A 23,839-nucleotide genomic window follows, 5' to 3' on the forward strand; every position below is an offset into this window, starting at 1 on the left:
GTCAGAAAACTAAGCAAATGGCTTGCTTGGTTTTCTTCCTCCTTTACTTGTCTTAAGTGAATGGTCAGGAGTGAATGTTACACACGGATGGCACTTTCATTGTGAGAACTGCTTAACTTTAGAATCAACGAGGATATTGGGACATATTAACAGTTTTTCACTTTTTAAAGCAGTGTTATCGAGAGAGAATTCACATTGTGTACCAACCATGTAAATTGTACAGTTCAACGGATTTTAGTATATTCACAGATACGCACAACCATCAGCAAGTTTTGAATATTTTCATCGCCTTGGAAGGATGAAGGAGGCTTAAAACTCCAGAGTTTTAAGCTATGCCTCTCCCCAGCCCACCACCTCCCCATCCCTAAGAAATCACTAATCTACTTTCTGTCTCTATAGATTTCCCAGTTCTGGACTTTTATGTATAAATGGAACATACGGTCTTTTGTAACTGACTTCTTTCACTTAAGCATATTGTTTTCAAGGTTCATTCACATTATAGCATGTATCAGTACTTCATTCCTTTTTATGGCTGAATAATAGTCCATTGTATGGATATGCCACATTTTGTTTATCCATTCATCCATTGATAGACATTTGGGTTGTTTCCACTTTTTGGCTGTTATGAATAATGGGATATGTTAATATTAAATGTCTAACCATGGGTCAGCTAATGAGTTAGAAGTGGTACTGACAAGATAACATTTCATTTATCACAGGTCTGCTGTTAATGTAGATCCTTGCTTTGACTCTGAACAATATTGATTTCTACATCTAAGTGTAGCTAATTCTTTCCTGATTCTTTCTTTTTTAATTAATTTATTTTTTTAAATTTCACTTATTATTATTTATTTTTGGCTGTGTTGGGTCTCTGTTGCTGTGCGTGGGCTTTCTCTAGTTGCGGCGAGCAGGGGCTACTCATTGTTACGGTGCACGGGCTTCTCATTGCGGTGGCTTCTCTTGTTGTGGACCACAGGCTTTGGGCATCTGGGCTTCAGTAGTTGCAGCACGCGGACTCAGTAGTTGCGGCTTGCGGGCTCTAGAGCGCAGGCTCAGTAGTTGTGGCTCACGGGCTTAGTTGCTCCGTGGCATGTGGGATCTTCCCGGACCAGGGCTCGAACCTGTGTCCCCTGCATTGGCAGGCGGATTCTTAACAACTGCACCACCAGGGAAGCCCTGTTTCCTGTTTCTTGATGCTCAGTAGCTTATTATCATCAACTTGTTCCCAACACTACCTTATTCCTTAGTAATATTTCTGCTTGAATAATGGAAAGCCTGTAAAAGTTCTATAATCACCTTTTTAAAAACTTGTATAACAGATTTATACAAAATTCCTTGTTTATACACATTTATTGAATACCTAGTATAAGGAACAAAAGTAAGCAGTATTAAGTATTGCAGAAGTAAATGACAAATGCTTTGAAACACAATGGTTTTCAGTCAACCTAAAGCATTATTGAGCACATCTAATATTTAATTTTTAAATTTACGCTTCAAGGGCCTTCCCTGGTGGCGCAGTGGTTGAGAGTCCGCCTGCCGATGCAGGGGACGTGGGTTCGTGCCCTGGTCCGGGAAGATCCCACATGCCATGGAGCGGCTGGGCCCGTGAGCCATGGCCACTGAGCCTGCGCGTCCGGAGCCTGTGCTCCGCAACGGGAGAGGCCACAACAGTGGGAGGCCCGCGTACTGCAAAAACAAACAAACAAACAAACAAAAATTTACGCTTCAAATATGAAATACATACACAGAAAAAAATTCAAAAGCTAAAAGGGACATAAAGAAAATAAACCTCCTGCCCCTGACTCCGATCCCCCATTTCCCTTCCCAGGATGTGACCATTAGTACTAGTTTCTTGTCTATCCATCCAGAAATAATATTGAGTACATTTGACACTTGACATTTTCAGAAGAGCTTGGTGTTTTACATTTAGAAAGTTCAGCAGTAAGTTTGAGGGAGTCTTTACCTTTTGACTCTTCAGGAATGAACACGAGAAGGAGGGATTATCCAAGGATGATAACAAGAATCAGTTATAGATCAGAGTTTTTCTTTCAAGAACCCTTCAGGTCAATATAGCTAATGACACCTAGAACCGATCTCTGCCATTGTCTTCTGTATTCAACCCACAGAGAAGTTTCTGGACCTAGTTGCCTTATTCTGGGCAGGCCAACTAGGAAAGGATAGGCCTCCCTGAGAGAGGAGGGCTGCAGTTCAGTCAAGAAAAGATACAATTTCCCGGAGACCTATTTAGAACTTCCTATTTAATTACTTAATTCATTTAACAGGCCTTTATTAATCATCAACAGTGTGCTAGACACTGTTATCACTAAGATAAATAACATAATGTGCCATCGTTTGAAGAGCTCAGAGTCTAATCCAGCCACTGATTTTTGCAGATGAGGCGACAGAGGTCTAATGCAGTGTTGGACAGTGGTGGGGCATGGGGTCTCCTGATACCTAATCCATCACTATTCTTGCCATAAATTTAAATACCACATCCAGAGTCCAGCGAGGTTCACTAGGAATGCCTCTTCCACCCTGAATCAGTTTATACAATCTGGAGTTTTCTTTCAGACGTTAACAAAATGGCAAATGCCATGTCTTTAAAGTTGACATAAACTCTCTGAAACTCACTTCACCTATAACTTGAGCAACATTATTTAACTCGACCAACTCTTCCATAGCTAATGAAAATTCATTAGTAATAGCTTTGAAGTGGTAAATTATTTTCTAGGTTGTATCTTCAACCAAAGTACTCTTATGCTTACAAAGCTGCAGTCCTAATCATTGATCTTAAAGAGTTTCCTACATTGTATTGCATCCAAAGGATTTTTTTTTTTCAGTACGCGGGCCTCTCACTGTTGTGGCCTCTCCCATTGCGGAGCCCAGGCTCCGGACGCGCAGGCTCAGCGGCCATGGCTCACGGGCCCAGCCGCTCTGCGGCATGTGGGATCTTCCCGGACAAGGGCACGAACCCGCGTCCCCTGCATGGCAGGCGGACACCCAACCACTGCGCCACCAGGGAAGCCCCCATCCAAAGGATTTTGAAAACTCTAATGCCAATATATTGGATATACATTGTAGGATTTATCACTCTTTTTTTTTGGCCACACCGCGTGGCTTGCAGGATCTTAGTTCCCCGACCAGGGATTGAACCCGTGCCCCCTGCAATGGAAGTGCAGAGTCCTAACCACTGGACCTCCAGAGAATTCCTGGATTTATCACTCTTGGTTTCTTCCAAACTGGATTTTCTCTCTCAGAGAGCATTTCCCCTTTTGTACACTCCTCACCAAGAAAAAAAATTCCATTTTATTCATTGATTCATTCACTTATTCAGATATTTACTGAGTGCCTCTATAGGTCAAGTTATTTTCTAGGCACTGGGGATTATACCTGTGACTGAAACAAATGAAAATTACCATCCTTATGAAGTTTACATCCTACTAGGGGAAGATACAAAATGAACAACGATATAGTATATTCGATGGTAATGTATTATGGAGAAAATTAAAGTTGAGGGTATAGGGAGTGGGAAGAGTGCTTTGCCATTTCAAATCATGTGGTCACAGGAGGCCTCACTGAAAGGAAGATATTTGATGCAAGACATGAAGGAGATCAAGGAGTGACGATCTGGGGAGAAGTGTCACTTAAGTAAATATTTCTAATAACAGATACCAAAATTGTCATGCATTGGTGGGTTCTTGCCCTGAAATTCTCCTTTATATCAGCTTGTTATTTTGGTATTGAACAGAAAAAATATCGTTTACCCAGATCAAATACTCTAGTGGAGTCATGAATTGACCATATATGCTAAGACTATAGTGTCAGTAGTTATGTCTATAGTATTTTGGAAAAATTCGTGGCAATAATGTTTAAAATAGGATATGAAATTATTGCATATAAGTTTTCTTCCCTTTTCCTATCCACTATATACTGTGTATATAGTATATATATATATATAATATATACTATATTCTGTGTTTAATTCTGAGTTGGATTTTTTAATTGAACTTTTTACTTTGCAGAAATTGTAGACATGTACTTGTAAGAAATAACAAAGAGATCCTGTGTGCCCTTTACTCAGTTTCCCCCAGTAGTAACCTCTTCAAGACCATAGTACAATATACCCAAGCCAAGATGTTGACATTAATACAGTCAAGATGCCGAACAGTTCCGTCACCACTAGAATCCCTTTTGTTACCCTTTTGTAACAGCATGCACTTCCTTCCACCCTCCCCTGCACCTGCCCCATCTCTACCCCTGAAAACCACTAATCTGTTTCCCATTTCTATAATTTTGTCATTTCAAAAATATTATGTAAATGAAATCAGAGTATGCAATCTTTTGGCTTTTTTCATTCAGCATAATTCTCTAGAGATTCATCCAAGTTGTGTATATCAATACCTTCCTCCTTTTTGTTGCTGAGTAGTATTCCATGGTGTAAATGTACCATAGTGTTTTTAACCATTCACACATTGAAGGACATCTGGGCCATTTCTAGTATTGGCTGCTACAAATATTTGTGTACAGGCTTTTCTGTGATTGTAAATTTTCATTTCTCTGGGATTAATTCCCAAAGAATGCAATCTCTGGGTCATATGAGAGCTGCATGTTTAATTTTATAAGAAACTATCAAAACGTTTTTCTGTAGTGACTTGTACCATTTAATCTCCTACCAGCAATGTATGAGTGACCCAGTTTTTCTACATCCTTGCTAGCACTTAGTATTGTCACATTTTTATTTTAGCTATTCTGATAGGTGTGTAGTGATATCCCATTTTTGTTTCATTTTGCATTTCCCAGTGGTTAATGATGCTGAGCATCTTTTTATGTGTTTGTTTCCCATCTGTATATCCTCTTTGGTGAAATATCTGTTCGTGTCTTTTGCCTATTTTCCAATTGGATTGTTTTTTAATGTTGAGTTTTGAGAGGTCTTTATATATTCTAGATAACAATCCTTTGTCAGATCTGTGGTATACAGCTATTTTCTCCTAGTCTGTAGCTTGTCTTTCCATCCTCCAAGCAAGGTCTTTCACAGAACAAAAGTATTATTTTGACAAGGCCAAGTTGATCAATGTTTCCTTTTATGGATTGTCTTTTTGATGTTATGTCCAAGCCCTCTTCACCAAACATGGTTCCTGATGAATTTTTCAAAAAATTTTTTCTAAAGTTTTATGGTGTTATGTTTCACATTTAAGTCTGTGGCCCATTTTGAGTTAATTTTGGTGTAAATCTTTACACAATATTACACAAAATGAGGTCTAGGTCAGAGTTCTTATTTTTTTCCCCTATGGTTGTCCAGTTGCTGTAGCACCATTCCTCCACTGATGAGCTTTTGCACCCTTGTCAAAAATCAGTTGAGCTTATTCGTGTATGTCTATTTCTGAGTTCTCCGGCCTGTTCCATTGTTCTGCATGTGTTGCTCTGTAACCACACTATCTTGATTGCTGTAGCTACAAGGAATGACTTAACACCAGGCAGAGTGAGTCCACCCAGTCTATTTTTCAATAAAGTTTACCTGTTCTAAGACCTGTTTCTTTTCCACATAAATTTTTAGAATAAGCTGGTCTATGACCACAAAAAACTGTGCTGTCAATAGGAGTTACATTAATAAATTAGAATTTTGAGATTGCATATGTAATGTTAATTAAGTTAAAAATGGTAATTCCATTAAGGAAGACAATTTAATTTCTTCTATAGTCTCATGCTAGGTCTTATTTTCTAAAGTGGTGCCTACTTTTATGATTTTTAAATCACTGAACAAATATTAATTGGTCATTTCTCTTCAGATATAACTTGGATATCTTTTTTTTTAATTGCCAATATTGAAACTTTTTCAAAGGAATGACACATTCTTGATTTAGGTATATAACTTTCAAGTTCTAAATCACTGATATGTTTTTGAATTTTAAAATTATTTAAAGAGTTCTTTCCAGAATTTTTAAAGACTCCTGCCCCCACCTTAGATTTCTCTTTGCAAGACTCCTAAACCTACTGCCTTAAGTATGGTTTACCTCTTCTTTTGTTTCAAACAAATGCATTAACCACATAGCAAAACAGAATATGCCACTAAATCATTGGGATTTAGGGTATTGGAGTTTAGGATGTGTTTGTTAGTCATGAATAGTAAATCAAAACATTTTAAATGAAAACTTTTGTGCATACTCATGCTTTGATCTTTGATTCTGAAAAATAAAATCTTAAAAATTACAAAAAGAGGGCTTCCCTGGTGGCGCAGTGGTTGAGAGTCCGCCTGCAGATGCAGGGGACACGGGTTCGTGCCCCGGTCCAGGAAGATCCCACATGCCGCGGAGCGGCTGGGCCCGTGAGCCATGGTCACTGAGCCTGCGCGTCCGGAGCCTGTGCTCCACAAGGGGAGAGGCCACAACAGTGAGACGCCCGCGTACCGCAAAAAAAAAAAAAAAAAGGGCACTTGGAAACTTACTATTAGGGATTAAAAAAAGAGGACTGTTAAACTGATTAGGGCTGAAGAAGAAAGGAACAGAAAATGTCACCTTGTTTGGGTGCGGGAAAAGTGAATGAGATCATGCTTTCATTTCTGTCTTGCTTTCTCAAGATAAAGCTTTTCCACCCTTCTTTCTGCTTCATGATTCAGGGTGGAAGCACCAAAAAAACTTGGCTCTCTTTCCCATCCTGTTTTAAATTGGCTTTTATTGTTTTAATAAATATGTCACTGGCAGCCTATAACATTATGAATATGGCATTAAGTGGTTATACTCAGAAAGCAGGAATTTGAAAATCACAGTCCAGATATACTACCTTAAACACAATTAACAGAATTACTTCTCAATAAGGAAAACTTACCTAAGTTATAGCATGTGGCTCATATAGTTTTAGTATAATTATTACAGTGAAATTTACTACCACTAAGCATTGTGTACAGAGTTCTGAAAGGACAAAAATGCAATCCAAGAATAGTAAGCCAAGATGTCATTCAAAAATAAAGGTACTAGGCAGTTCCCATGAATATAAAAGAACTCGTAGAAAAGAGAAATACTCGAAAGTGAAATTCAGCCAATTAAAAAATAGGGCAAAATTAAGATTTTAAGAATAGAGGAGTCTTGGTAAAAGGATGTATGATGATCATTGAATCCATTTAAATACAAAATTAATACTGAAAAAAAATTTACTACCACTAATATCAGTGATTTGTTTCTTCCCCATCTACTCCTAACTTTGTTTAGGTTAATAGTCACAGCTACAGCAAAACCTATCCTGTGATGGAAAAAAAGTGTAATTTAAGGAAGAATGCAGTATAATGGTACTCATCAAACAGATATTCCAACTTCTTTCTTCACATATCGCTTATCTGCATTTTTGTATTTGGTCTAATGAGAGACCTTTAAAAGCTCATTCTCTAAAGCAGCGAATTCTCAGAGCCAGCGAGCCTACCATAGTCTACCCCATCAAAAGAACCCTGCTAATGGCTTAGCCAATTTCTGAGGTAAGAGTACCAGGGAGAGGGATAAACTGGGAGAAGGAAGAAGTTGCTCTTGCATGGATGACTTTTTGCTAACAATATGATTTTTAGCAAGCAAAGGCCACAAAAGTTGTTTGATTTGTGGCAGAATTAATTATGAGACTTTTTAGCTGTACCAGGTTAACAGATTGCCAAATAAAATACTGAGCAAGCAAAACTGGTCAGTTATAATTCAGTGTCTAGAAATCTGAGCCAGCATTAGTGTTATGTTTATGGATTCAACTCCATCCTCAAAGAAATGCAGTCGGGGTATCAGCAAAAATAAAATAAGAGTTATGGGGTATCTCCCAGACATTTGAATAGAAAGGGCACATAACACTGTGTGAGACCACAGTATTTTTGCAGCCAATCTTAAGGATAAATCTACATTGTATTCAGGATGCTGTGTTGGGCCAAAACTTAACAATGACCATTATGTGTAGAAAATAGCAACCATTGTTGTTGCCTTAAACTCTCTCTGGAGATTAAAAAACATTTTTAATTAACCTAATAAAACCCCAATGGCAACATAACCAAAGAAATTAACATAACCAGAGAAGAATGTGTAGAAGCAGAAAACCTAGTGCAATTGTTGAGTTATCCTGGCAAAGGAACCCTGAACTATGTGAAGCTAGTGACTGTTTACTGTTTTGTCTAAAAAAGCAACTCCAAAAGTATACACATACACACAAACACACACACATTTGGATTTTTCAGCTAGATCTTTAAGCGGGCTGTTTCATGACAAGCTCCCAAAGAAATGGAATTAATTTGTGGTGTGTTTTTGTTTTGTTTATTTATTTATTTTTGGCTGCGTTGGGTCTTCGTTGCTGCACGTGGGCTTTCTCTAGTTGCGGCGAGCGGGGGCTACTCTTTGTCGTGGTGCACAGGCTTCTCATTGTGGTGGCTTCTCTTGTTGGGGAGCATGGGCTGTAGGCGTGTGGGCTTCAGTAGTTGTGGCTGGCGGGCTCAGTAGTTGTGGCTCGCGGGCTCTAGAGCGAGGGCTCAGTAGTTGTGGCGCACGGGCTTAGTTGCTCTGTGGCAGGTGGGATCTTCCCGGACCAGGGCTCGAACCCGTGTCCCCTGCATTGGCAGGCAGATTCTTAACCACTGCGCCACCAGGGAAGTCCCTGTGGTGTGTTTTTAAAGTGTTTATATATATATGTGCTTGCAAGAATTACACGGAGGAATTAGACCGACAGAGTACTTGGTGATTCTTGATGTGAATATTGGCAACCTTAAAGATGTTTTATTAGACAACAAGGCAACAGTTTTCCTCTGTCTTCACAATAATAGCAGAAGTCAGAAAATATTCCACATGCAAATATATCTGAACCTCTTCATGAATGCATTTAACACTTTGAAGTGATGGCAACATCTGGTAACAAGTAGAAACCAGCGTCTTATAAACTGTGGTTTCATGTTACCACTTCATCTGAATTAGTCATTTAAAGGAGTTTTATAAGTCTTCCTAAAAACTGACAAGGTTAATCTTGGACTAGGGCAGACAGGCAGGAAATGCTGAAGCGGCTGTTTCTTTTGAAGGTTTTGTGATTCCTTGTGAGGTCAAAAAGTAGTCGTTTTAAAGTTAAGAAAGCTAAAGCATTGAGATCTTGACAGCTTAAGTGCGATTTTTCTTTTTTGTGTGTGTGGCAATTTTGAAGGAAAACTTGATAAAATTCAGAGTTCTTTATACCTTCCATTCCACTTTTCTCTGAAATGCCTTTATTTTCGAAAAGTTGAGAATTAGAAAATCATTCAGCTGCCAAATATGATCATGGATTCGGTGCCACTAGAAAGATGTAACCTACCGTTTCTTTGGCTGGATTACTTCTTAGGAATCACCCTGTTTTGTAGGGTTACCCAATGGGACAAGAGTAGATGTCTTTTATGTTTATTTATGTGATTTGCATTAAAAGTGCTAAAAGTTTATTATGTAATACACCACTATAGCACATGACAGTGAGTTTAATTCCTTTAGCATGCAATGTTATTATCACAAATTTATTTAACAGATACTTTTTTTCATTTGAAAGTAAATATTTGTTCCTGAATTTTTTTCTTCATTTTGTTGAGACATAATTGACGTACAGCATTAAGGTGTACAGTATAATGATTTGACTTACATACATCATGAAATGATTATCACAGTAAGTTTAGTGAATATCCATCATCTCATATAGATACAAAATAAAAGAGAAAGAAAAAATTTTTCTTCCTTGTGATGAGGACTCTTAGGATTTGCTCTCTTAACTTTCATATATAACATACAGCAGTGTTAATTTCTCATATTGTACATTACATCCCTAGTACTTATTTATCTTACAGCTGGAAGTTTGTACCTTTTGATTGCTTTCATCCAATCCCCCCACCCCCACCCTCCTTAACAGATACCTATTGCGTGCCTACTGTGTGCCAGGCACTGTTCTAGATGCTTGAGATAGATTGGTGAAAAGACAAATCACTGCCCTCATAGAGCTTAATAAATATTAAAGATGAAAACAATGGAGCAATTTTAAATCCTTTAATCTATCACTCAGCTTTTAAAGACCTACATTGAATGAGTTTTGAGAACTCTTGCACATTTTACCTGAAGTTTGAATAGGGAAAAGTTGATAATTTGTTTGGAATATATGGCAATAAGCTAGAAGATGATAGTTAAAGTAAATGTTTGATTTTTTTGATTCTCACTTTTATTTTTCATTTATCAGTGTTAAAATTAGACCCCTTGAGTAACTGAGGAATGTTATTGATTTAACTTGTGGATTTATTCTTTAGGATGGTCTTAATTTATATGGGGGGGGCGGGTGGTGTGAATGGACATAGTAGCCCTGAAAATTAAAATATGGAATCTGTAACTGCTGTCTTCTTTCATTGGAAGAATTATAGAATACTTAATGTATTTAATGTTCACCATGGGAAGTGAATGTATTGCTCAGTTATTTTTGCCTATGTGAGTAGTACAAGAGCTGACTCAAAGGAGATGACATGATGGTTCCTGTCCTGAAGTAAAATAAGATGATGGGGTTGTGGTGGAAAAATGATGTGGTCATGCCCATATTTGCTCACATCTCTTGTTGGTTTCCTTTTATAGAGGAAAACCAAAGAGAGTCTCATTTCTTATTTTTTAAGTTTCCTTTTTGTATTTTCTTTTCATGCCAGTTTCCTTTTTTTTTCCCTTAAAATTGCATTATCCTGATTTGCAGTTCAGTTGGCTCAAGCTGTGCTTTGTAATAGTATAAGTACCCCTTAGAATGGTCATAGTGGAGGCATTATACCCATTTTAGGGAATCAATTACATATATGGACACAGACACTCTGAGCTCCTTGAATGTAAAAGGCATATTTCATAAATCTTTCTATTTCCTGATGCCATCTAAGTACAGTGCCTTTTACAGAGTGGATGTTCATTCAGTGTTCGTGGTAACGAATGAATATGAGTCAGGAATTTTATTTTTGCTTTCCAAAATACAAAATACTTTTTTATAAGCTCATGGAATTTTTAAAAGCTTACTTTTATGGAAAATTTCAAACATACAAAGTAAAATAGCATAAGGAACCCCCCCACAGTTTCAACAGTTTATCAATATTTGATGTTCTTATATTTCATCTTTTCTCTCCCCTTTTTTGTTGTTTGGGATTTGCTTTCAAATAACCTGCATATTATTTTACACATAAATACTATAGTTCACTTCATTTTTAATATTTTAAAATAGTAATAATTCTGCATTTCATACAGAGTCTAACTTTCAAAGCCTTTCTTTTCTAGTATCAGAGAAGGAAACTCTTACTGATTATCAGAAGAAAAATCTGATTTGCTACATATGAACTGGATATTTTTAAGTAGTTTTATAACATATTGTCTTTCTTAATCTTTTAAAAAATGTATTAAAAGTTTCTGAAAACTACACTATCGTGATAAATTCCCATCTCATGGAGATGAACCTGATTCTGCAAAATATTCTTTGGAGTAAATAAGCTATAGATTGGTCCTCTCAGAATTGATATTAATCAATGAATTTTTCTTTTCACAGTTCAACAGAACAGAACTCGCGTTAAAACCTATTCTGGTAATTGCATTCTCAGTTTTGAAATTTCTTGTTAAAAACCTATGGACCTTATGTTTTTTGTCTCTCTAAAATTAGATGACTCCATCATAAATATTACCAAATAAAGCACCAGTTCTCAATAGAAAAGTATGCCACATAGTCCCTTGGAGATCAAAATTACTTGTATAATAACACTAAGATGTTCTTTGCTTTTTCACTATACTGACAGAAGCAATGGTGGGTAAAACTGCTCGTGCCTTAGCCCCACACTGTATGAGTAGTCTTTGTATTCAACACCATACCCTTCCTGTTAGAAAAATACCTATAACATGCAGTTCATTAATGAATGTCCTTGATTTAGCAGGAAAAATTAATTTTATTAAATCTCAACTCTTGGATATACATCTTTTCAATATTCTGTGTGATGAAATGGGAAGTACATAAAAAACATTTCTGCTGCATATGGATTTACAGTGATTGTCTTGAGGAAAAGCACTTGTGCAGTTTTTTGATTTGCAAGCTAAACTAGCTGCACTTTTAGAAAATAGAAAACCATTTTTACTCGAAAGAGCGAATGACGCATTAACTGATAATTCAGACCTGAATATTTGGCAGATATGTTATCAAAAGTGAATCAAGTGTGCTAGTCACTGCAAGGAAAATGGCTGGGAGTATTTGTTGCCAATGATAAAGTTAGAGATTTCAAGCAAAAATTCAAATTCTTGAAAACTTGCGTCAGCCACCATACATCAATACTTAGACTTTTCTAATGAGGTTGGTGGTGTTTTTAATGGAAGTGATTTGTTAGATATTGTAAAATGAAGTGTGACAACAGATCTGTACTAGTCAAACAATATTGTTCCATATGATCAGTGCATGATGTTCTGAAATCAAGCATGGGTAAAAGGTCCATTTAAAGTGCAAGATAGGGGCTTCCCTGGTGGCGCAGTGGTGGAGAGTCCGCCTACCGATGCAGGGGACACGGGTTCGTGCCCCGTTCCAGGAAGATCCCACATGCCGCAGAGCAGCTGGGCCCATGAGCCATGGCCGCTGAGCCTGCGCGTCCGGAGCCTGTGCTCCTCAACGGGAGAGGCACAACAGTGAGAGGCTCGCGTACCGCCAAAAAAAAAAATAAAGTACAAAAAAATAAAGTGCAAGATAGACCAATGGATTTTAACGTTAACAGGGTATGAAAACGTCATTGATCTGATATCAGATTCCACACTGCAACAACTATTTAGGAAACTAGCACTTACCCAGTTTTGGCGTGGTATTATAAAGAAGAATATCCATAATTATCTGAAAAGGCTCCTAAAATACTTCCTTTTTCCAAACAACGTATCTGTGGGAGGCCCTGTTTTCTTCATATACTTGAATCAAAACAACATATTGCAACAGACAATGCAGAAGCAGATATGAAAATCCAGCTGTCACTGTATTTAGTTAAACAAAGATGTAAACAATATACTCTTCTATTTTTTTTTCCTGCAAAAACCTTTGTTTCCATTTGGCCCACGGCTTAGGTGAGGGCCCCAGGGTGGTCAAAAAGCTGCCTAGTGGCTGCAGAGAGGGGCTTAGGCAGAAGCCCTGACACCAGAGGGATGCAGAGGGGCCCCTCAAAGACCGTTGGGCTGCAGAGGCCCCTGTCGTACTTGAGGGTGAGCCTTTGGAAGGGCTACTGGCTCAGCACCCCCCCGCACTCCAACCCCGGCAGCAGCCTGCGCTAGTCGGAGGTGGGGTTAGTCAGGTGGTCGCCATCTGCTTGATGAGTTTCAGCTGCTCCTCCAGGAAGCGGCTCTCCAGGAAGTCACGGGTGCGTGTCTGCGCGGCCAGAGCCCAGGGGTGCAGGTCCACAAGGGCCTGGCTCAGGTTCTTCTCCAGGGCCGTGGCAGCTTCCTTATTGTCCAGAGTTTTACCCCATTCATCTTGGGACGGCTTCTGCGCTCCTGGAAGAGGGCACAGCCACTGTGCTGGTTTTGCATCTTCAAGAGATGCTGGGCGCCCTTGCCCTTCTCAATGGTGGACTCAGCAAAGAACTGGCCCACGTCCTCCAGAGCCACATCATCGCGGTAGAAATAGAAGCCCAGAGAGAGGTAGGTGTAGGAGGACCCAGATGCAGGTTGACCCCTGTGGTTGACGGCTGCCTCCACCTGGGTGGAATAATTCTGACAAATCTGGGAGCTCATGGTTGATCAGCAGTAAGGAGCTAAGCTCCAAAAAAAAACGGTGCTGGCTGGTTCCGGAGGCTGAGGACGGCATAGTGGTTGGTTCCTAAGGGTGTGACTGGAAAAGAGGTTCCAGGGTGATTGGAGGCTGGAAAAGGGGGCGTCCCTGGGTCTGTTCCATTCAAACAGTGTTGAAGCAAGAGACATCCGCAGGAGCGAGGCATGCCCTGCCTCTTCCCACTACATTTTTTAAAAATATAGTTTTCATTTTAAAATGTTATTTATATTAGCATGCGGTGGGGTTAATTTTTTTTAAATAAATATCTTTAAAACTTCTTAGTTGTAACTTCTAATATGATAAAGACACTGATCTAACCCACATATCAAAAAGCTCTTTGGGGTCCTCAGGTCCTGAGGCCAAAAAGTTTAGGAGCTGCTCGGTTAGTTGGGTTGTTTTGTTTCTTTTCCTTCCCTATCCTTTTTTTGAATGAGAGACTCTCAGGATAGGAAGGTGTAGAGCATATGAGTTATTTCTTTGTATGATTTTATTAGCTATGAACAGAACACAATGTCCCCCCCAGTTTCATTGAAATATAATTGACATATAACATTGTATTAGTTTAAGGTGTACAACGAGATGATTTAATATATGTATATATTGTGAAATGATTGCTACAATAAGTCTAGGTAACATCCACCACCCCACAGTTACTTTTTTATTCTTGTGATGAGAACTTTTAAGATTTACTCTCTTAGCAACTTTGAAATATGCAGTTCAGTGTTGTTAACTGTATATAGTCACCACAGATGTCTTCCAAATCACTTCCTTATCCCATGTATAGTTCAACTGATAATTTTTGGAGGACCCATGCTTTAAATCCTTCTATTTATTTCAGCCTTTTTTTTTGCGGTACGCGGGCTTCTCACTGTTGTGGCCTCTCCCGTTTCGGAGCACAGGCTCCGGACGCGCAGGCTCAGTGGCCATGGATCACGAGCCCAGCTGCTCCGCGGCATGTGGGATCTTCCTGGACCGGGGCACGAACCCGTGTCCCCTGCATCGGCAGGCGGACTCTCAACCACTGCGCCACCAGGGAAGCCCTATTTCAGCCTTTTGTTTTAGGGCATTAGGACAAGGTATATAATTTAATATATGATAAGGCATCCTGTTTTAAAAGGTTGATTACTTTGTTATGCAAAAACAGAGCTCACAAATATTTACTGTTGGGGAGACAGCCCTTGGAATATTGAAATTAAGATGTTCTTGTGGCTTATTTACCCCCCGCCCAATCATCACGTAAACCAGATCTACTTGATTGTTAAAACTGACACAGCCACGCAACAGGAAGTTTGTGTACCTAATACTGTTCCTGGCATAAATTTCCTAAACTTTCCAATATAGCCCAAAATTACAGTAGCAATATCCTCCGTGTTAATTTGGTACCTGTTTTATGTTAGATCCCTTTGCTTTGATGTTTCACTCACTGTGAGCGTTATTTGTTTGTTTACTTTATAAGTCATGAAGATGGGTAAAATCCTGTTCCATTAAAGGACGATAGATCACTGTTACTGAGGTGTGGCATTAAGCACAGTGGGAGAGGCCTCCATTGTACGTGTCACACATGGAAAGAATATAACCCGTACTGGGTGTGGTGGGGAGAGGATGATGTTTGAATGAAAGTTGGAAGAGACTTTAAAAATACTGTGTCTAGGTCTTGTGTCCTAACTGCAGATTACACCGATACGTCTATGAAATGCTCATGCAGCTTTGGGTGTGCCTCTTTCCTTCCTCTCCACCCTGAAGGGTGTATGTGTCCATAGGTGCGTGTGTGAACTTTTAACTTTATGGATTTGTTTGTAACATTTGAGAGAGAGTGAGAGCTTGTGCACTTTACATGTATAGATAAAACATAGGTTGGTTTCTGTTGACTTTCCCCAGCATTCATCATGATGAATTTGGAAATGTAAAGTTGTTTTCATTCTGTGGCCTGCTTATAAAAATGTGCAATGGATTACATAACCCTTGCCACCATCTTCTGTTCCCAAAGCAATTTTCATTACCCATAGTAAAAACAGAGATGCTGTTCACACACATACTCACACACATACACAAACGCCAATACCCCCCCTTGGCCCCGCACACCTGCACATACGTCATATGATGAGACATTTAGAAGGTTACAGCATGGGCTGCAGGCCAAAACTGGCTGAACTACTGATGTGATACAGCAGTCTTTCAGGAAATGTCCTGGTATTTACTAAGTAGAAGATGTCCATTTTTAAAGGGAGTATCCATTCCTAGAACTTTAACCACAATATTTTGCAGTTGAAGTGAATTCTATCATGTTATGGTGAATAGACTTTAAAATCAACAACTGGGTGTTGACAGATTTCACTGTGATCAAAGATTAGCCTTAGAGTTCAGAAAGCTAGAAAGCATATACATTCCAGATGACCAAGAAAGGGAAAGACAAGGAAGCTGTTTCTGGGTAGCGTGATCATTGAGGAAGTTATCTTTTTTTAATTTTTGGCTGCATTGGGTCTTCATTGCGGCGAGCGGGGGCTACCCTTTGTTGCGGTGTATGGGCTTCTCATTGCCGTGGCTTCTCTTGTTGCGGAGCACAGGCTCTAGGCACGCAGGCTTCAGTAGTTGTGGCACACGGGCTCAGTAGTTGTGGCTCGTGGGCTCTAGAGTGCAGGCTCAGTAGTTGTGGCACACGGGCTTAGTTGCTCCATGGCATGTGAGATCTTCCCGGAGCAGGGCTCAAACCCGTGTCCCCTGCATTGGCAGGCGGATTCTTAACCACTGCGCCACCAGGGAAGCCCGAGGAAGTTAATTTAATAGCACTTGGGACAGACCCATATAAGTGTTGTGAAGTGACAAGTGTGGCTAAAGAAAAGTAAGGCTGGGGAAACCCAACATGGCTGGCCTGTCACTGATACTGTCTTCTTACCGGAGGCAATTGCCTGTGCCCCAGTTTTCCCTGGAAATGCATGATAATACATACACGTATACCCTTTCTTCCAGTTAGCTCAAGGTGCTTGAGCATTCCTTACTACCCCACATATTCCCTGACTGGCTACAGGCAGCTAGTGCTATGCTTGTTTCAAAGATGGTGAAACTGAGACTCAGGAAAGTTGAAGAGACTTCATATAGTGAGTCAGCAATGAAAACAGGTGGAAAAACACGTCCTCTGACTCCTGACGCTCTATTCCTTCTGTTCAGGATTGCGTTGCCTTTTGATAGTTCATGCAGTTTTTGTGATTGATGAAATAAAGTGCTTCCATTAAGGAGACAAAATGTAATCCAGTGTCTGCTAATGGTGGTTAGTGATGAGGACAGGAGAACACTCTGCCTCCTGATGTGGGCTGTCCTGATGCTTTTTACAAGTGACTGCAATGTGAGTCGCCTCCTTATTCTGAGATTTCAATGTTAGCATAAAACGCTTCACTTTGTTTTATATTATTTATAAAGGACTGAAGGATCTATTATCTCACTTTCATACTTATTAGGTAGGTAGAGCAGATGGTATCATGCATATTATATCCCAGACAGATTATAACGATGGCCGCCACTTACTGAGCACCTTGCTGGAGCCAGACCCCCTTATGCATTTATCTCACTTAATCATCATCGCAACCCTCTGAAGTTCGTGGAATTAGTTCCACTTTTATAGATAGGAACCTGGGGCTCAGAGAAGCTAAGGGATGTGTTCATGGTCACACAGAGTTGAAGTCAGTCTGATTCCTAAGACCCTGATGCTCCCATTGCACTCCATTTCCTTTCAAATGATTGACTTGCCCTATGTCAGTATTAGAAATGGTCTCCTGAACCTAGCACAGTACTCCTATTGATTTATTGTTCTCTCCAATAAAGGGTGAGAACTCATAGCTAACCAGTTGCTTCATTTAACAATTAACTGATTAGAATTGCTAGACCAGTTAAAAGAACAAATTTCAATAATAAGAATATAGCAGTTATCACATACCTAGTGCTTACAATTTACCAGGCTATGATCTAAAATTTGAATGCACATTAAATCATTTAAGCATCACAACAATGTACAAAATAGTTATCATTATGTGATGTAGTTACTATTATCATCCCTGGATGAGAAAACAGGCACAAGAGCTTAAGCAGTTTGTCCAAAGACAACCTAGAAAATTGTGGAGACAGGATCTGAACCCAGTCTGGCTCCAGAACTCTAAACTACTCAGCAGTACTGCCTCTCAATAGAAAATTCAGTTCGTCAAGTATTGGTTTCGTTCCTGTATGCTAGGCTGGTAGAAAATATAGTTCCTACACTTAACAGCTTATGTATTCAACAGAAAACAAGATATAGATACTCGCAGTTAATGCTCTGACGCCTAGCATATGGAGTGTAAGTGTTGTATAAAGACGTAAGTATGGATCGAGATGAATAATAGAATGTAAGTGGTCTGGGACAGTTCATTTGCCTTTCTAAGTAATGCACTTTCCTATGGACGAGTGACTTGGCCTCTGGGGAGAAGCTGGTTCCATGTGTTCTAAAATAAGCAGGTTACTTGGCTAATGTTCAAACTTTAAATAGGTATGTGGGTTGTAGCTATTCGACCTGAACCAACTTTAAATTCCCTTGTGTTCTTGCATGATTTCAGTGGAGCTGCAATGAAAAAATTCACTTTTCTCTAAATGTTGTGAAGTTCGAATTTGTTAATACTTGGCAAAATACTGTGAGGCTGACAGGAAGGGAATTCGTAAGTATTGTATCATAGCTTTGTCAGGGTGCTCTCTCTCTCTAGCAGGAAGTGTTATGACTTGCTCTCTAAAGTTGCAATTGTGAGAAGAATGTTGGGTTTCCAGATTGGCGTTCTGGGCGTGGGAGGTTCCTTCTGTTTAGTGCTGCGAGAAAGAAACAACAGGTTTGCTCTCATCCCGGAAGGGTAACAATTTTAATATTATTTCGTTAGGCTCTAACTTTTATATTATGGAATATTTAAGCAGAAATTTACTTTAAACATCTCGAAATCCTTATTATGTGTTTGGGTAGTTACACATTTGGAGACGCTTTCTAAATCTTATGTATTCAAGTAGAAGCAAATTTGTTTTAAGAGAAAAATTTGAAGTTTAGAATCTGACTTGTTCTCTCTCTATATATTGTCTTTTCTTTATTTGGGGAATATTTTAGGGACTTTGTACTTTTTAAAAATTGGTTTTGTAATCCTAATTATATAGCTGTATCTATCAAGTCAGATGCCAAAGGTTTAAATGACAGAAACTCTTTATATCTCGGGGGTGGGGCGAAGGGGAATGGAATTTCAAATACTTTTGATCACTGTTAAATGGTTTTTCAAAATTCTGTGAAATAGAAGTTGAGGGTAGCTGTCATGACAGAATATGGCAAACAGATTGATATTCTACACTTACAAAATAACTTATGACAAACAGTTGTACCGGTGTTTATTCATACTTGCCAAAATACATGAAAATCATTGGTGATGAGATTTTGGTGGTGTTACTATAATATGGTAGTGATAGTGATTTCTGATGCTCACAAACTCACCAGAGTTTTCTGTCACAATAGTGATCATATGTTTTATTTCTCCTATTTCAATATAGCTGGTTGTATAAATCTCGACTCCGAATCAAGGGTAACCTCTCAAATTAGTTGTACTTAACTACACCCGTATGAGGTAAAAAGTGAAGTATGAAACAAAAGAGTCTAGTTTTCTCAATTAACAAGTACCATATTTGAGAACATATAAGCAGGGTATGTTACACTGCAGGAGGCCATTTTAGTGACTAATAGATAAACTTCCAGCTTAGCTCAAAGTCTAAGCTGAAATTTTATCTCTAGTGATTTCTGAGTTGTACATCATAATATTTTGTCTTGAGTTAACTGGTCTGATCTTGCCTTGTGAGAGATATATACCTGAAGGTTGCCCTTGGCTTCCATGTTATTTTTCACAGGAAAGGAGAATGGAACTACTCCTCAAGTGTGATGGTTAATTAATTTCATTAGCAGCAGATATGTTTTTTTCATAAATTATTCAGATATTTTTGGAAAATGTCAGAGTTTACTTAGGAAATAAAGGGATTGGACCTTTTAAAAGAAGAATGTGCTATTTCAATCCAAGGAGTTAATACTTCTTAGCTTTGTAAAGATGGGGAAGTAGAGGTATAACTTTGTTGTGTCTTTGGATTTGATATAGTATTCTTCATAATAGGAAAGGGGGCTTTTAGAATACGGTTAAGATGTATATTAAATATCTACAAAACTCTTGTCTAGCAAGAATTTAAAGAATGTCTTCAATCTGACTTAATTGATGTGAATGTTTCTATGGGAAAAATTAACTTATTTTAAAATAGCCATTGCTTAAAGATCTTATCTTTATTAAGACAAAAAGAGGAAAGTAAACTTTTACTTAAAATGGAAGTAGTTGATATTCCTCCAGGAAATGACACAGGATTGGGCACCCTTTGGGGTTTAAGTGACTCACAGATATTGGTACTTGAAAAAAAGATCAATTAGAATCTAGCTTATGCTAGATCCTAGAACAGAATAGAGGTGTTTCCAGGAAATGAACTCATTTAATAGCTAAGTAGGGTGAAATCACTCATGGGATGTCTGGGGTTTGCTTTACAGTAATTCAGGAGGTTGGGGGGAGAGAGGGGGTGGGGGAGGGGGAGATAGGGAAAGGGGGTCGAGAAGGGAGGGAGGGAGGAAGCAGGGGAAAAGAAGAGGACAGGAAGAGAGAATCAGTGTGGAAATCCTGATAAATCTGATAAATGTAGAATCTGGATGATGGGATTATGGGTGTTTGCTGTACATTTTCTCTTTTGTATCCATTGAAAATTTTCATAATAAAATTTTTAAGTACAGCTTTAGTTTGCAGCAATTTACATTTATTTCTAAATGATACATTTATCTATAAATTGCAGGTTTGTCAAAACATGATGTGTGCGTGATGTATATTATTGTAAAGGTGAAATGTGCTACTTGATTGCCAAAATTGTCGCCAAGTAAAAACTTTCTGAAAGAAAAAAAAAACCTTTGTTTGACTTTCAGCTAAATTCAAAGAACAGGTTGCAAATATCTTGAAGAGTTTTGTAGTATCTTGAAGTATTAAAGACCAGTAGATAGTTAAAGCATGCTAACAGGCCAAGTGCCTGTGAAGAATGTGGGAACATTATTATGTCTTGACTATTTTGTTCCCAGCTTTCTCTATAGAGTATGCATGTTGAAAACCACGCGTGACAACTACTTAGCCTGCAGTATGTTTAAGTCTGTTCACTTTCCCTACTTTCGAACATCAGTTCATTCAACAAACATTTAGTAGGGGCTTATTGTGAGCCAAGATACAAAGTCAAATGAGGTACCAGCCCTGCTTTCAGGGAGCTCACAGCCTAGCGGAGGAGATAGAGAAGTAGATGGTGGGACACGCTGGGGGGTGGGGAGCTCCCGGAATTGGGGAAGGGGTGTCACTGGTTAGCAACCAGAACCCTATGCTGCATCTCCTTTAAAACAACACAGACAGAACATTTGAGGTGGCTTAATTGGTTGTAGGTATTAGGGAAGTAGGAAGAGGGCTAGTTTAACTCTGTGCGCATTACTTGGCAAATAACAGCCGCCTCTGCTCCCTTGCCCTTCTTAATAAACCTTCACCCTCTCTCATGCATCCATGGGCATTGTTGGAGCAGCATACACGCAGGAGATAGCAATCCCTTCTTCACATTAAATATAGTGAGCTAATGTTTCAGTCTCCTTAATGTTTTTGGGTACATCCAAAGCAAAATTGCACTTATAGGCAGGCAGCTACTTGAGGTTGGATAAAAGGGAGAGTTAGCCTTCAGTCCCTGATAGAACCTTCCAGAGTTCATTGCTCAATTGATTTGGAATTTGAAACGTATTTTGTCATGTAAATAGTAAGTAAGGTTTTTTAGGTCATTTCACAAATGTCCCTGAAATGGTGTGCTATGTTACCAAAATGATATGTTTTTGTGTTCCTATTATTTTAATCTAAATGAATTGTAGAAGCATAGTTGCTAAATGTATCCAGATGTGTGTTCCATCAGCCAGCAGCTTTATTCTCTAGTCCCGAATCCTGTACAGCCTAACAGCATAGATAACAGTGCCTCATGGGAAAATACTGTCTGTTCTATTGGGGGTTATCTATCAATGTCCTCTGTGTAGTTTTACCAATTTGCGGCTGAAATGTCAAGTAGAATTAGCAGAGGGTCTAGGCCTGAAAAACAACCTCGTTAAGTAAAGTATGTTCTACATGTTGAATGTTGCTTTCATCACAGAAGTCTGCTCTCCACGTTGACTATAACGAACAATTTTTAATAATGCTGAGGTGCTGGAATAATAAACAGTAAAATCCTTCACCACTTCTTCTGTCTGCTTTTACCTTTCCTAAAGTTTCAGGACTAGAAACCTGTGACACAGGTGAGACCAGTTAGAGTTTGACTCACTTGTGACTTTCAGAGCAACAGATCATTAAATTGAGAAAGAGGCATATAACCTCTTAAATTATTACAGTTGCTCCTTTACCAAGATTCCATTAAAGTTTTCTAAAAGTAAGCAAACAAAACTCCAAGCCGCTTGCCCCTGGAGAAAAATCAGCTGTAAGGTAAAAAACTAATCACTAAAAAAACTAGGAGTACCACAGTGATGGCTTATGTATGAAAAAAGAAATCCTAAACTCAAAATCAAATCGTCACATTGATACTTGAGTGTTTGCTTACATTTGTACTAAGTTATTAGCACTGATACAATGGGAATGGTTGTTTACAGTAGTTAGCATGTAAGTGGCTGAAATTAAGGGATATTAAATACAGGGAAGCAGAAACATGTCATATATAGGAATGAATGTGCCACAAGAGAAGGTCAGCATTCATGTCCTTCTTTTTAAAAAGTATGGCCTGTTTTATTGTCAGTACTCACTTAACACCAGTATTTTGAAGAAAGAAATTTTAGAACTCTATAATATATAGTATCTACTGAACCCGTTGCCAATATTCTATATATTTTACACAGTTACAGTTTTGGTGATTTCAGTTCAAGGATTAAGTGAATCCCTCCTTCAAGTAATAAAAACGAATTAGCTGAAAGGAACTGCATTTTCTGGCAACCGTTCATATTTCTCAATATGATGGTCACATTTGTTAGGAGGTTTTTTTTGTTTTTGTTTTGTTTTTTGGCCGTGCCATGCAGCATGCGGGATCTTAGTTCCCTGATTAGGGATCCAACTGGTGCCCCCTGCAGTGGAAGCAAAGAGTCCTAACCACTGGACTGCCAGGGAATTCCTGGTTAGGAGTTTTTAAATTATCTTCCATAGGGTATAATAGGCATGAGCCTTCTTTCCACAAAGCAGTGTGTAGCCTCTTTGTTTTTATTTTTACGGTACGAGTAGTTAATTACCTTCTCTCTCACATACTCTTTTTTTTTTAAAATTTTACATTTGCTGCACAGCTCTGTGTCTTGGGCAAAGTCACTCAACTACCCTAGGCTCTTGTTTCTTCCCTAATATAATTTCAGTAATCATTGAATATTGGGCATGTTGCAGATTATCACCACCCTCAAAACATTGCAGTCAACTGGAATCGTTTTTGAGCCGTACCTCTGTACCCAGCATCCAGCAGTGGATTATCATTGTGGGAGTATCCGAGAGGAAGATGAAGTTTAGACTCTGTTCTTGAGAAACAAACAATCTTGAAATAAGACTTGCAGAGCAAGTAATTCGACAAGTATTTGTGTGCTCTTGGTGAAAGAATGGTTGTCTTTGATTGGGGAAGATTATTGTCTTGGACCAAGTTTGAGGATCAGTGTGGAGGAGGCAGATGAACTGAATCTAGTAGGATGATGGATGTCCCAGCCAGACTGTACTCACATCCACTTATATAACTATAGGAGGAAGTCTATAATTAAACTGCTAAATTTTGTGGCAAGATTCTAGATCCTGTGGGAGTTGAAGAGAAAGGTCAGCAGGGGTGTGGAGTCACTGGGAAATGTGGTTTGGGAGCGGATGAGGCTTCTGCTGAGACTTGAAGGATGAGTAGGATTTGGATAAGAAGATAAGAGGAATAAAGAGGAGGGCATTATAAGTGTGAAAGGTAGATACAGAGAGAGGGAGTTCTTACTAGCAGGGAGGGCAGGAGGTAGTGGTGG

At 38.9% G+C, this 23,839-nt stretch overlaps 2 protein-coding genes across 3 annotated transcripts in view; one reads left to right on the forward strand and one right to left on the reverse strand.

The window, feature by feature from the left end:
- The window catches only part of PLS3 (plastin 3), an 89,714-nt gene that overhangs the window by 13,109 nt on the left and 52,766 nt on the right, over window positions 1-23,839 (forward strand). The window contains exon 1 of one of the 2 annotated variants that reach the window (XM_082864844.1): window positions 18,572-18,590. The exons of the other annotated variant lie outside the window; for it this stretch is intronic. The gene's annotated coding sequence lies outside the window, so the exon portion shown is untranslated. Of the gene's footprint in view, window positions 1-18,571; window positions 18,591-23,839 lie in introns of those variants that run through there. 2 annotated transcript variants of the gene reach the window in all.
- LOC309978624 (ferritin light chain-like) lies at window positions 13,270-13,712 on the reverse strand (the record flags this gene model as incomplete). Its single annotated transcript, XM_082865137.1, has 2 exons — window positions 13,270-13,472; window positions 13,535-13,712. 2 exons carry the CDS (start codon window positions 13,710-13,712, stop codon window positions 13,270-13,272), a joined length of 381 nt encoding a protein of 126 aa, XP_082721263.1.

This window comes from Leucopleurus acutus (assembly GCF_964270905.1).
Source record: "Leucopleurus acutus genome assembly, chromosome: X".
Lineage (NCBI taxonomy): Eukaryota > Metazoa > Chordata > Mammalia > Artiodactyla > Delphinidae > Leucopleurus > Leucopleurus acutus.